This window comes from Macaca thibetana, chromosome 4 (genome assembly GCF_024542745.1).
Source record: "Macaca thibetana thibetana isolate TM-01 chromosome 4, ASM2454274v1, whole genome shotgun sequence".
In the NCBI taxonomy this organism is placed as follows: domain Eukaryota; kingdom Metazoa; phylum Chordata; class Mammalia; order Primates; family Cercopithecidae; genus Macaca; species Macaca thibetana.
In genome coordinates, this window is record NC_065581.1 from 51,517,765 (window position 1) to 51,533,455 (window position 15,691).

The 15,691-nt window shown below is 35.4% G+C and overlaps 1 protein-coding gene across 1 annotated transcript in view; it reads left to right on the top strand.

The window, feature by feature from the left end:
• The window catches only part of TFAP2D (transcription factor AP-2 delta), a 57,680-nt gene that overhangs the window by 20,753 nt on the left and 21,236 nt on the right, over positions 1-15,691 (top strand). The window contains exon 6 of the mRNA XM_050786268.1: positions 10,770-10,911. Coding sequence (XP_050642225.1) covers positions 10,770-10,911 — 142 coding nt within the window. The remainder of the gene's footprint in view (positions 1-10,769; positions 10,912-15,691) is intronic.

Consider the following 15,691-nt stretch of genomic DNA (forward strand, 5'->3'; position numbering starts at 1 on the left):
CCCTACCACCTCTTATCCTCAGAATATCATTTTTGAAGTAGGGCCTGACTTTGGACTGGTTACTTAACCTAGATGAGTTTCATTTTCCTAATTCATAAATAAAGACCATCATATCTATACTGATGAGAATAATGCCAGCTGTTATAACAGTTCCCAAAATTTCTGTGGCTTAACATAATAGAAGCTAATTTCTCACTCATCACAGTCTGATGTGAATGTTCATTATCAGGGACCTTTTTTATTGTCAGTGTCTCATTCAGAGACCCAGGGACCCAGAATTCTTCCATCCATAGCTTACTCTGCCTAAGTCTTAGGAGTCCTATTCATTTCGCTCACAGATGAGGAAAGGCATGATGGTGAAAGTATACTGCTTCTTATCCACTCTAGCCAGGAAATTATCCAGTTACTACTATTCACATTCTATAAGAACTAGTCACATGATCACACCTTATTGTGAGGATGACAGTGGGATATGCTAGAAAATGTAATCTCGCCGGGCGCGGTGGCTCAAGCCTGTAATCCCAGCACTTTGGGAGCCCGAAATGGGCGGATCACAAGGTCAGGAGATCGAGACCATCCTGGCTAACCCGGTGAAACCCCATCTCTACTCAAAAATACAAAAAACTAGCCGGGCGAGGTGGCGGGCGCCTGTGGTCCCAGCTACTCGGGAGGCTGAGGCAGGAGAATGGTGTAAACCCGGGAGGCGGAGCTTGCAGTGAGCTGAGATCCGGCCACTGCACTCCAGCCTGGGCGACAGAGCGAGACCCCGTCTCAAAAAAAAAAAAAAAAAAAAAAAAAAAAATGTAATCTCTAGCTGGGCAGAGTCTTCTCAGAAACAACTCTATCATATACAAAGAAAAGATAAAAATTGTATGGTCTAGCACCCATATCTACCACAACATCTACCCTATGTCTCTTTTGTAGGATTAACTACATTCATGGATTAACTACATACATGGATTAAACATTTGTACAATAGGCCCCTCATAGAGCCACTAAATAAAAATTAGTACATGTGTCCTAGTTTCCTTCCTCCTAAATAACAGTGCTGCTTAATAGTGAAATGTACTAAAAATCATAAAACTTAAGCCCGGTAGGAAAATTAAGAGTGAGTAGTCTAAGCACTAGAGCATAGTAGGTTAGAGCGTGGTTTCTGGAGTCAAACTTGTCTGAACTCACTTCTACACTTGCTGTAAGCGAAGACACATAATCTGTCTGAGAATAACTGTCCTTATTTATAAGGCAGTGTTAAAAAATAACACCTTTCTCATAAGATTGTTGCAAGGGTTAAATCAGAATGTTTGCAAAGCAAAAAATTACCACGGTACCCAGCCTAAAATCATTGCTCAATAAATTTCAGTTATCATTATTCTCAAATGAGAAAACTAAAAGCAAGGTGAGAATAACTGTTCTGCACAGGATTACACAATTGGGCGCAGCAAGGATGAGAACCCAGATCTTCTGGTTTGCAGCATCATGGCATATTTTCCATTTGGATTTGTGTTTGTGGCATATATCATGAAAAGTTTCGTTGCTGAATTACTTCTGAATTTAACTAAAGTAAAACTCAGGGATAGAAAAAAGATTACCAGTTTTTGAGCCTGTTTTTCACATTAGATTGGTCCTCCCCTCCTGCTAGGAACCCTGGACAAGTTTCTTGAACTTCTTGTGTCCAGGCTTCAAAAACTTTGTCCACTAGTACAGGGTTTTTAAAACCCGATGAACTTTCTGCTTCTGCTTAATCCCTCAAAGTTAGGGGGACATTAAATCTTGGTTTAATCTCTTCTGGAATAATTATCAATAGTATCCATTGTACTTTTTAAAGGATGCCAGTTCAGTAAGTTATCAGTTACAAGATTCCCCTACAAAACCTTTTTATTCCAGTCTGGCCAAACTGCCAAAAGACAGTAGAAAGAAATCCTACCACTTGGTGGTATTTCCCTTCTGCCTTTAATCTTCAGCCTAAATTATTGCATTCCAAGGAAACAAGGAGAAACAACCGATTTGTCAATGAACTGTTTCCTACAGATAAGATCTACCAAAAAAGTTTTCTTCATATGATTAGTCTATGACTTTGAAAGGAAGTATCTTTGACTACATGAGACTTGTAGGCTTGAAAACCGGAATCATTTTGCCAATTATTAGGGATAACATCTGTTTAGGGAATGCTCATCGTAAGTCATTCTTCTCATAGAATTTAGAACAAAGCTAATATTCTCATTGCTCTCACACAGGTACCAACAATGGGCTTTTTTTTTGGGTGGTGGCGGTGCGATATGAAACTAAAAGTCATGTGAAACTTGAGGAACTCATGGACCTCATTTCCCAAGTAACTCCTTCACTGGCCTTCTCCAGATACTACATTCCCAAATTAGTCCCACCTTTGGGAGAAAGGTTTTCAGCTGTCTTCTAAAAGTGTATTTGATATGAAAAGTACAGTGAGTTGACTTCTTGAATTAATAGCTCTAATTGATGTTCACTTTAGTCAGTCTCACCTGGAAAAACTCTGCTGTTCCCTTTTACATATACACATCCTGGCACTCACAGTATCTTCTTGGAGACAGTGTTTTCTCCGAGAACACATATTTTTTAGACTATTAGATTTTGTATCACCCATAAATGTCTTATTCTAAGCACAGAATAATTTCTGTCTAGGATACTCTGCTTTGGCAATTGGTAATTAGATGATAGATCTTATTGTTATCTATTATCTAGAAACTTACATTTATCAGTATTCAAAAATTGCTCTCAATGAACCTGAAATAGTATCACACAATATTATGGATAGATATATACCATCTTAGAGTATATCTTTTACAACTATTTGCAAACTTTCTAATAACACTCCCCTAGGCTGCATTTTAAGATTTCATTCATTTCTGGGGGGAAAGGTATTTGCATATAGAGGCAGAAGGAATAGAATACTATACATACGTCATTATGTCTTACTATGTGCTTGGGTGTCCATAATCTCCTGTTCCTACTCATGGTGACTGTGCCACATAAAGACAAATATAGCCAAACCAATTTGCCTCAATTTTCCCTTGCCACTTTTGATCTAGCTCATTATTCACTCTTACACATAGTGATGCTCACTAAAAAGACATTTGAATTGTCTTTCTTTTTTCTGTGATTCTTCCTTTCAAAACTTAATGGATCAAATAATGCTTTTTTTCCTTTTTCTTTTCTTTTTTTTAAAGAGACAGAGTCTTAAGAGCTCTGTTGTCCAGATTGGAGTGTAGTGGTGTGAACACAGCTCACTACAGCTTCTACCTTCTAGACTCAAGGGGTCTTCCTGCCTCAGCCTCCTGAGTAGCTGAGACCACAGGCACATGCCACCATGTCTGGCTAATTTTGGATTTTTTGGTAGAGATGGAGATCTCACTTTTTTGCCCAGGCTGGCCTGGTTCAAGCGACCCTTTGCCTTGGCCTCCCACAGGCTGGATTATAGGAATGAGCTGTGACCCCCATTGCTTACATTTATTGAAATTTGTAGGTATTGCAATCAAACTGCAGACTGTAATTACTCTTAGTGATGACTAACTTTTATTGGATAACATTGGAAGACTTGGAATTACCAATGTTCCATCTACAATAAATAATTGAGTTCAGAATTAAATCTTTCTAAGAATAAGGCAAAGAGTAATTTTACTTTTAGAATAATATAAGTTTAAATAAATAATACAAACAGATAGTTCAGGATTCAAAGTTACAGAAAAGTATTCAGTAAAATACTTCCTTTTCACTCTGTTCCCCATTCAGTTCCCCTCCTAGGAGACAACAAATGTTATTAGTTGATCTTTTTTCTTCCAAGGATATATGTGTGTACCTCTTTTATTCATTTTTAAAACAAATTATAACATTCTGTAGACACTATTTTGCAATTTATTTTTTCACAGTTTATCTTTGTGTTCATTCTTTTTTCTTCAGCGCTTACAAGTTGTTTGTTCTTTTAAACACTCGTGGTATTTCACTGAATGGATGTATTGCAATTTATCTTACCAGTCCTCTTCTGAATATCGTTTAGGTGTTTTCAGTCTTTGGCTATTACAAATAGTGCTTCAATGAAGAACCTCAAACTTATATAAATAGTTCCACAGATATGCAAGTACATATCTTCAATAAATGTCTAAGAATGGCGTTGCAGGGTCAAAAGATAATTTGCATTTATAGTTTTGATTGATTATTGGCAGATTCTTCTTAATAGTGGTTGCCAATTTATAATCCTATTAGCAATGAGGGTAGAAAGCATTGACGTTATAGTACTTTCCTGTACTCTAAATTAAACAGGAGACTATCAATTTTTTTATCTTTGCTAGTTTGATTGACTAAAAAAACAAACAAACAAAAAAACCTCTATTATGAAGGAGACTGAGAATTTCTTGGACTTTCATGAGCTTTCTTATTTACTTATTTTGTATTTATGGAGTAATTTTTTGTACTTTCCTTATTTGTAAGTTTTCAGAAAAATTGGCTTATTACATCTTAGTATGTCTTTCATATGACACACTTTCATTTTTCAGTTGGCTGTTATGGGTTTTTGTTTATTTGTTTTGTTTATTGAGGTCTTTGCATGCAGAACTTTTTTACATTAATATAATTATATTCTCATATTTTATTTCATGGCTTTTAGTTTCAATTGTAACACTGTAAAAGGCCTTTTTAATTCCAAGATCATAAAAAAACCATGTTATCTTCTAATTACTATGTGGTTTCATTTTTTTTATGTTTAAATCTATGATCCACCTGGACTTTGTTTCATGGCTAAATGTATGCTATAGATCCAATTTTATTTGTTTTATTTCCAGGTGGCCACTTTGTTGGCTTACCACTTTCTATTGATAATCTACCTTTTCCCTACTAACTTTAAGTGCAAACTTCATCTTATATTAAATCCACCTATATAAATATGCTTTTCCAATAGGCTGAAGTCTTTCTTTCCCTAACAATGCTATCTCTACTTCTACTACCACATTTTCTGTTTTGTCTATAGAGTTCATACCATATTAGCCAAATAAGGGAGGGCTCATCATGCAAGAACCCATACAGACAGAGACTCTTACAGTTTCATATTAACTCGCTAGTGGCTGCTTTCCCTTTTGTATAAGTCATAGAATCCTTATGTTTTTGGAAGATGTACAGTTCATCCTCACCTAGTGCTTTCTCTTTATCTTAGGACAGTGGTTTCTCAACTCTGGTTTGAGAGAATTACTTTAGGAGCATTCAAAAACTGCAGATGCCCTGGCACCAGAGATTAATTGATATGGTGTGAAACACATTTTTTAAAGCAAATTTCTAGGTTATGGGAGTAGCAACGGTTGAGAAAGCCTGCCTTCAAGTATAGTCTATTTTATTAAATGGCTCCACTGATAGAGGGATATACTCTCTTTTTCTATTTTTCATAGGTTTTTTCTGTATATATTTAATTCTTTCTAACAAGTCTCTTTTGCTCTAGTTCTTCCCTATATTCTTTGGAGGGGATTCTTCACAAGACTATTGTCATAATTAATATACTGTTAACATAATTTGAAAGCTTTTTCATTTAACAAATGTCTGCTGAGTACCTATTGTGAATCAGATGCTGTGCTAAGTGCAGGATATTGAATGGGGAACGAAACTTTCACTTTGAAACACAAAGTGTTGGTGTTTGACAAAAGCATCATCAAACTAGTGAAACTACTATGTTATAAGGCACCTACTCATGCCATAGATCGTATAATGTATAGAGTTGTAGAATGCATTCCTTTTCAAATAGTCTGGGAAATCTGTAAGTCAGGGCATCATATATACTTACTTTGTCCTTCAGCTCCAGGGTTTGCTAAAGCTCGATATTATAAGAATTTACTTAATTCTCAAATTTACTTTCTAATAGATACTTCTTGGAATAATCCCATAGAACTGAATGTGTTATTTCCCTATACATGAAAATAAGATTCAAATCATAAGTACACGACTGGAGTTTAACACATACAAATTGTTATTTTCATTTAATAACATTGGGTTTTGTAAGACTAAGTTAAACTAAATTGTTTTTAAGGCCATATTGTTAGAGTGACCGTTGATGAGAATTATCTATTGAATAACAATGTACAAGTACTGCTTAGTAAAAATTAGTGTTAAATATTAATTTTTTAGTTGTGTAAAGTAATTTTTAAAAAAACCATAATTTTAAAGAAAGAATTTTTTTGTTTTGTTTTTTGTTTGTTTGTTTTGAGATGTTGTCTCACTCTGTCGCCCAGGCTGGAGTGTAGTGGCACGATCTCAGCTCACTGCCACTTCCACCTCCCGAGTTCAAGCAGTTCTCTGCCTCAGCCTTCTGAGTAACTGGGATTGCAGGTGCCTGCCACCACACCCAGCTAATTTTTTTTGTATTTTTAGTAGAGATGTGGTTTCACCATCTTGGCCAGGCTGATCTTGAACTCCTGATCTCGTGATCCACTCGCCTTGGCCTCCTGAAGTGCTGGGATTACAGGCTTGAGCCACCACACCCAGTCTAAAGAAAGAAAAATTCTTAATGACTGTATAACAGATTGAAAGTCAGGTATATTTATTTTTACTGTTAAAATGCATTTAAACCTGCTTCTTATAAAACCCAGGATCTTGGCACGATGTGCAATCAGTTTGTCTTTAAAAAACATTTTGCCATTAACTTTCTATTTCAGAGCAACACCAATGAATGTTATTTAAATTTTTCCTAATATTTCTTCCTAATTTTTTACTTTTTGCTTTGGAGTGTGGAAAAATGAATTCTCTAAAATCAAGAAGCAAATTTATCTTTTACATTCTTGCTATGTTCTGGAATTTATTTGTGCCTGCTTTTTAAGGGATATATTTAATATAAGTATTAAGTATCTAGTTCTGTTACTGTTGAAAAGTTGAATATCCTTCACGGTTTTCACTTTTTTAGAGGTGGGGTTATTACGTGGCACATAGAGCCTGAAGCCTTGCTCTTAGAATACTTTTCTCCAAGCACCAACCTGATCCACCTGCACACCCATGTACCCTACTTCTTTTTTTAAACTTTTATTTTAAGTTCAGGGGTACAAATGCAGGTTTGTTACATAGGTAAACTTATGTTGTGGGGGTTGCTGTGCCAATTATTTCATCACCCAGGTATTAAGGCTAGTACCAACTGGTTATTTTTCCTGATCTCTCTCCTCCCACTCTCCACCCTCCAAAAGGCCCCAGTATGTGTTGCTCCCTTCTATGTGTCCATGTGTTCTCATCATTTAGCCTCCACTTATAAGTGAGAACATGTAGTATTTGGTTTTCTGTTCCTGTGCTAGTTTGCTAAGGATGCTGGCCTAAGACCTAAAGATGGAAATACCATTCTATCCTACTTCTAAAATATATAATTCTTGAAATGATATGGAATAAAATGGAGGTATTTCAATTTTAGTGTGTTGTTTCAGTTGTATTAAATAAAAAAAAAAAAAAAGAAGGTGGCTGGCCAAGTGCTGCAATACATTGAAATAAAGGCATAGCTTAAAGTAGCTCTGAAAAAAAAAAAAAAAAAAAAAAGAAAAGAAAAGGAAAAAGGAACAAGGGTGTTCTACTTCTCTCCCAGAAGTGAGGTGACAGCAGCCATATTTGTGTTCTGGGAATTGAAGGGAAAACATCCTCAGGCTTTCCTGGATTGCTCTTTCCACCACAGGTTATTGCACTTCAGTTCATTGTTCATATAGACATCTTGTGCCACCACAGAGACAGAGGAGCTCATGGATTTTTTATTTTCCCAAATCAAACTCCTTACAGTCATGTTAATATGCTTTTCTGATTGTAAAATGTCTAGTTTTCTTAAACGTGTTGACTAAGACATCTGTTGTAAAGGACTTAACTATAGATTTGTCATTGTTTCTGAATACTATGTGTATTTTAATTAATGGATCCATTTATTCATTCATTTTTGGGCCCTCACACACAAAGCTTTTGTGGCATGATATACACATTTTAACTACATATCAGAGTGTCTTCACTTGCCACTTCTTTTGATGTAGCATTGCTATACATCCTGTAACAATGTTATATCACAAGCAGGAGAAGGCAGTAAACAGAACTGAGGGAAGGAAGAATCTGGCTGTCAGTGTAAATGTAAATAGCAGCTGTCCCACTCAAACTGTTTTTAAAAACCACACGGTGAGAGCTTTGCATAAAATGGGACAGATCCGCAAGAATCAGGTTTCAGCACAAAATTCAAGAGGCGTGCTGCCATCCTCCTGTTTGCCCTGTTTTACCTCTCCCACTATTGTGCAAACAATAAAGCAAAAGGATTAGATGGATGGATGGATAGGTGGATAGACAGATAGATAGACATAGATAGATAGATAGATAGTCTCTGTTAAAATGTCATTTAAATATCTGTTTCGGTGTGAACAATAACAATGTGCAGCTGTATTAATATACGTAACTCAACTTGCTGGACAAAGATGACACTATTGATGGTATTATACTGTTAGTTACAAGATACTTTTGAATCCTAAGGTCCACATGAGTTTATCCTCTGGTCAGCTGCTGTAGCATTATTTGATGGGTCAAGCTTTAAAACATTTTTACTTCCAAATTTGAAACTTCTCAAATAATCTCCCTTCTATCATTTTTCAAGCAACAGTGAGTGTCCTGTATGGCATAACAATGACTTTAAAACACACACACACACACACACACACACAAAACACACGCACCTTTGTGCAATTTCTTCTGCCAAATGCTCACATATTTTCTTACCTTAAACCATGACCCCATTAAACTAGCACTATTAAGATTAATAGTGAGACCACTTCCATTTAGTTACATCATCTCTCTATTTAAAATAAAAGAAAAAATAAGATGTTTTTCACCATACAAATACTAAAATTGCAACTAAAGACCTACCATTGCTTATGTGAAATATGTGTGGGGAGGGACATGATCAGAGTTTACAAAACATTAACTACACTAATATGTTTACTTATTGCAGTACCTTTTATATTAAACTAGACTTTTTTTTGCTAAGGCCTAGAACAGGAGGCCTCACCTTGTGGGAATGAAAAAAATAGTATCTTTTTGTTTTGTTTTGTTTGGAGACAGAGCCTTACTATGTCACCCAGACTGGAGTGCAGTAGTGTAATTACGGCTCATGACAGTCTCAGCTTCATGGTGTCAAGCAATCCTCCGGCCTCAGACTCCTGAGTGGCTAGGGACTGCAGGCATGCACCACCACATCTGACTAATTTTTAAATTTTTATAGGTATGATGGGGTCTTTCTATGTTGCCCAGGCTGGTCTTGAACTCCTGGGCTCAAGGGATCCTCCTGCTTCTGCCTCCCAAATTGCTAGCATCTTTACTAAGGATATTTTCATTGATATTAACTGTTCCCTTTTGTATATTTTGTATCTCTATAAACTTTTCCTCCTTTTTCTTCATATTATCAGCTATTTCATTTTTTCCTGGTGCTTGTAATATAACATCTTGTATTATATACTGTCACCATAATAACAACAAACATGACAAGATTATAGGTAATATTCATATAAGTTCAATAAAAATTATAAAGTGCAACTAAGATACTTGTTGTTGTTGCTACTATTATTGTTATGACTGTCATTTTCCTAGAGACAGGCAATCTTTGGTACTCTTTTATATTCCCCATTACTCCTACCTAGCACTGTGCCTTGAATAAAGTAGGTAAGTAGATACTTAGTATGAACAGATATACAGTAAAAACTTGATTTTATTTTTAACTTTTAGGTTCAGGGGTGCATGTGAAGGTTTGTAATATAGGTAAACTGTGTCATGGGGGTTTGGTGTACAGATTATTTCATCACCCAGGTAATAAGCATACAACTCAATAGGTATTTTTTCTGATTCTCTCCCTCCTCCCACTTTTTACCCCCAAGTAGGTCCCAGTGTCTGTTGTTCCTCTCTTTGTGTCCATGTGTTCTCGTTGTTAAGTTCCCACTTATGAGTAAGAACATGCAGTATTTGGTTTTCTGTCCCTGTGGTAGTTTACTTAGGATAATGGCCTTCAGCTACTCTTGCAAAGAACATGATCTCATTCTTGTTTGTGGCTGCATTGTATTCCATGGTATACATGTACTACATTTTGTTTAGAAAACTTGATTTTTTAAACAAAAATTTAGTGGCCAGGTAAGATTTGCCTTGACTGAGCTTTAAAAATACCATTGTTTTCCAGATTGATTTTCATCACTTAATTTTACTTTGCTGGGAAGCCATGTTCACCCCACTTCTTAAAAATATACTTGGGTTTAGGATTTTGTGAGAGAACAAAGTTATTCATGATTTTCCAAAGTTCTCCAACTTCCTTGAAAAGTTACCTGGACCCTCTGTAGGTATTTTAATAGGTCTCATGGAAAAGACATCTGAATAGTTTAGACACACTAAGAATAGGCTGTAGGTTCAGCAGCCACAAAATGACTTGTCCATGGGACCATTTCCCTTGGGAATCATGTGTGAAACCTGGGAAGTCAGTCTGGTCTGATGACCAGAACCATGAGGGGAGTCAACACTTCTGGATTGTGTTTCTGTTTTTTTCCCCTCAATTTTCCACCTATCCCTGCCTGCTAAGTCACTTCTCTGTTCCTCAATTTCCCCTCATTCTTCCTCATTACCTCCCCTCTTCCCCCCAAACAGGTCTTTTTTCTTGAATAGTTTAAGTAGGAAAAATGATTTGTCTGACCACAGCCAGGAGTGAGGTTTGAGCAAAATGCAAGACACTACTGTTATTAAGGTTGAATGCTGGTGAGAACCTCACTTGTGTTATCTGCCAACAGGGGAGGCTTTGCACTTGGCTCGGGATTTTGGCTACACTTGTGAAACAGAGTTTCCAGCCAAAGCAGTAGGAGAACATCTTGCCAGACAACATATGGAACAGAAAGAACAGACAGCAAGAAAAAAGATGATCCTGGCGACCAAGTAAGCAGAACGGGGAAACCTCTGTGTGCTTTCGTCTTCAGTCTTTGTTTTTTTTTTTTTTTTTTCTTTTCTTTTTTTTTCATTTTCTTTGAAATGAGGAAAACAAGTCTAGAAGGCACCCGTTTTCTAAAACAAGGAAGTTCTCACACACCAGCAGCTAAATATATTAAACAAGGACTTTCCCCACTTTGGTACCCAGGCAAGGTTTACAAACTGCCCTTGATTAGTGATAAGGCTGTCATTGAAACTGATGAAAGTTCTTGGAAGGCCTCTCCAGAACATGCAGAAATCCCTTGGAGAAAAGCATGTTTAGGAAATGTAGATCCCAGGCAAATGTGCCTTTGGTTGCTGTGTAATTTGGTCTAAGGCACTCATTTTGCCTTAATAAATGAGAATAAAGCTCTCAAAACACCATAAATGTTTGGGGAATGTGACAGAAGATGAGGTCACAGGTTGGTGAGAGGTACCAGGGAGACCTCTGGGACCAAGGATCACCATGAGTGCCCCCAGCCTGTCTTGCGTATGGGTAAAAAAATCATCCTTGTACTGCCTCATAGTGTTATTGTCTTTTTTTTTTTTTAAGGTATAATATATTTCAAAGCTTCTGGAAATTGTAAAACGCCTAATTAAAATGCAAACGAAAATAATGAGGAAAATGATACGGACAAATTTGACAATACAACGGAAAAAGGGGAAGCTTGCATGAGATGACTTTTAAATTCCCTGACACTTGAAAGTTCTTTGATAATTAGTGGGAATACTACCATTTATTGTGCAAAAATCCAGTAGAACCGCAGGTAGCACTGCAGGTTATGTTCAAAAGTTTTAGAGGAAAATCCTTCTGGTAGTAACTAATTCTTGTTATCCTCTCTTTATTGAAATAAGTTATTGCTACATATAGGCCATTAAGAATCTTAAATAATTTTTAATTCTATATTAAGATTTTAGAACTGATGGTTTCAGCTGGTTAATAACTGTCATTCATGAATTAATTTTTTATTCAGGGAAAAGTATTTTGTTTGTTTTTTTGTTTGTTTTTTGAGACAGGGTCTCACTCTGTTGCCCAGGCTGGAGTACAGTGGTGCAATCATGGCTCACTGTAGCCTCACCCTCCCCAGGTTCATGTGATCCTCCCACCTCAGCCTCCTGAGTAGCTGAGACTACAGGCATGAGCCAGCATGCCCCCCCACCCTGTTTTTTGCATTTTTTGTAAAGATGCATTTTTGCCATATTGCCCAGGCTGGTCTCAGACTCCTGGGTTCAAGCAATCTGCACTCCTTGGCCTCCCAAAGGGCTAGGATTACAGGCATAAGTCACTATGCCCAGCCTTAGGGAAAACTTTTTAAGAGAAAATCTAGGGCAGAGAATATTAAAAACATTGCTTCTTAGAAACTGATAAAAATTAGTTATTTAATGCCTTTACAACATAATGGCTAAAATTTAAATTGGCTCAAAATGCATAAAACCAAAACTAAATATTCTATTTTCTACCAGCTTCTTATGTAACACAAGTCTTTTTACAAATTTAAGGAGAATATGGGATACTTACCATCTCACAGGTTTGTCCAAGACACTTGAATCCCTTAACTGAAGTTTACACACTGCTGTGGCTGGCACTGTTTGGACTTAGGACTCTATTTATCTATTGCGTTCTGAAAGTACTAGATGATCTCATCTTGTCCCAAAGAGAAGAAAAGCAAAAGTTGGTGCCAGAAGGAATAGAGAAAAAGCAAAACAAGATTAAGGGGAAAGGAATAGCAGAAAGAGAGAATGAAGACCAGGAGATAGAGAAAGAAAATTATAAGGCAGATATGAAAGTTGGACTTAAAACCTGGGAATAAATTTTGTGATGTGGAAACCCCTGAAAACTCGCTAGTAGGAAGACCTAAATCTAAACCTTTTGCATAGTGTGTCTTCTGGGAGTCTTTACCTCTACTGTGTACTCTTTTCCTTTTTCAAATAACTTCTTGACTAAATTTTTTTTCCAAATAATTTCAGTCATGTTTCAGTTTCTCCAGAAGGAGCTGAAAGCACATATAGTTAGTTTGAATCCTTTACATTACCATAGGAGAAAGATAAAGACTTGTTACAGAACAAGATAATTATACAGTACTAGAATTTAGGTAATATATCCCAGATGTTTCCATAGCATATCATCCTAGCTGGCAGGATCATGCAGATTTACCAATGCACAGATCCATGTGAATTTTACTGTTGTCCCAAAATACAAATTTCCAAGAGAAAACACCTTCATTTTTTCTACCTCAAAATGACTTGGTTGTGGTTTTATCATGCATATTCAAAGACTTTCACTCCTTAATCCAGAGAAACACTTCTCCCTGTCCTCCTTCCCCCAGGAATGGTTTTGGAAGTATTCACCACTACCATCATCGACACAATAAATAACAATTCCTATTTTCTTAGAGATTCCCATCATTCTATTGAAGTCTGCGGTAGTCTCTGAGTACATTCAAATTAGCACTGAGATTTTGTTTTAATAGAAGTAATGCTAGAAGAATTTGAGGGAAATAAAAGAAATGCATCCATATTTGTCAAAATTTTACTGAGACATCTATTTTCGAGTAGCGTATTTGACCAGGTAGTAGTAGTTTCCTTTTACCTGGGATCTAAGTAATATATATTATTTTAGGTGATATTTTGAACTTTGATTTCATAAAACATTGTGAGAACATGTAATTTTCTTTTATCTGTCTGCTTATAGCTGCACATTTGCAGACCATTGAATGTCAAGCAAGAATTCCACTCATTTCAATTAACTTATTTTACAGAGAGTAAATAGGCATAAACATCTGAAAATTATAATACAGCTTTATAATTTTTTATTTTTGTTATTTATATGCATCCTGTCTTCTTATCGGACTATGTGAAATAAAAATTAGAGAATCAGAGACTGCAGTCATAGCAAACATATGTAATATAACCAGTAATCACTATAACTAGATAAACTAGGGGATGTGTAGAAATAATATCCGTTTTGTGCAACATATGAATGGTCACAATGTGTTCTGAGAAGTTTCTAATTTTACACCAATGGTAAAGCATTGGATATTTTCATCAATTAAAATGGTAAAAGTTAATATTGACTAGCCTATTATGGATATTCATTACATCCTGGTCAGTTCACCTTTATTCATAAGACTTGAACAACTTTATAAAAAATATACATGAAATCTAAAATTTATTGAATGAGAGATCCAATTGCTAATCTGCATTGTCAGATTGGCCTACATATTTCTTCTTTACCTCCATGAATTACAGATTCAGTTGTCTTTAAGTATATCGCCAAGTATACAATTGTATAGAGTCTATTAATTAAGTGTCATTAGTCTTCTAATTCTTCTTTATTTCCAGTGTTTTGTTGATTAAATATTTTGGTGTAATTTAGACATTTACTTAGGTGAAAGAATAGAAACTGAAACATTTTTTGAATTCTAAAAATGAACCAGACAAAACATGTGTTTAGTTGGTTAATAGAAAACATATTTAAACTTTTTCATTGAATTTAGAACTAAATATGTCTAACATTTGATTTGCATTAAGGTAAAGCAGAATAGTTAACAACTTTTAGTGTTACCATAATATTAATCATCTAAAGGTGAAGCAGAGAACTTGGATTTCAGACATCAGCTAAAAACTTACGTCCTTAAGGACAATGATGTAAGTGATAAAGTTAGAATGTATGATTCATTGAAGATCATCTTGTGTTACATAATTCATAATACAACATTTTGTCTTGAGATGTAAGATTGTTTCTTTTTGTAGATTTATAAATAAAAATTTAAGTAAGAATGAAAGTGGTCATAAAATCATAATTCTGTAAGTGCCATAATGAGATGATGATGATAATTGCCTAGGGGGAATCTACAGGATTGTCATCTGTTTTCAAGTCTAAACTTGAAAGTGAGTGAGTTAAGCTGTAGAATTAAATATAAAAGGGGGAGAGTTCTAATATTACTCCTGGTAGAGCTTCATGTGTGAATTATTTAGCATGAGTTAAATTTTTCCACCTCTTTAGCTTTTTGTAATTTCTTCATCAATTTTATTATAACTTGCTGTATTATTTATACAGGAACAAAGTTGATTTGTCAACTTAAAAGTTTATTCCATTATCCAATTAATTCTGATATTATGCCATAATAACTAAAGCAATGTTTCAATCTTTATTTTAATGTTTTAAAATTTATTTTAATCTGATAGAAAAACTAAAAGTAAAAGACTGCTAAAAACAAAAGTCTAAAAACAACACCAATCTTTCTTTGTAAGAATGGATCATAATGATGACCTACCATACAGTAATTTGTAAATGATACCATGAGGCTAAATTTAAAATTTTAGTTAGAAATTTCAATAAACAAAGACAACAAATCTATATTAAATGACACAAAGCACAAAAGATGATGATATACTCCTCAAAATGGCACCAAACACTTAGATTAAGTTGCATTCATTGATTAAAATATGAGCAATACACCTGAAAATGGGTATATTTCATAAAGCAACTGAGTCTCACAACAAAAAATGTGAGGAGTTCAGAAGAAACCTTCTCAATGAAAGTAAAAACACACAGTTGTTAAAAGCATGTATTCAGATGCTGTATCTCAGAGATCCAACTGGTCCTTTAGGAAGGGGATGTGGAGTATCTTATTTCATTGAAGCAAATAAGGACTTTTTTTCCTTTCTCTGACTCTTTTTTTACTTTCACCTGTGTTCTGCAAACATGAATAAGGCAATTCTGTGAAATGACACAATATTTGAACAC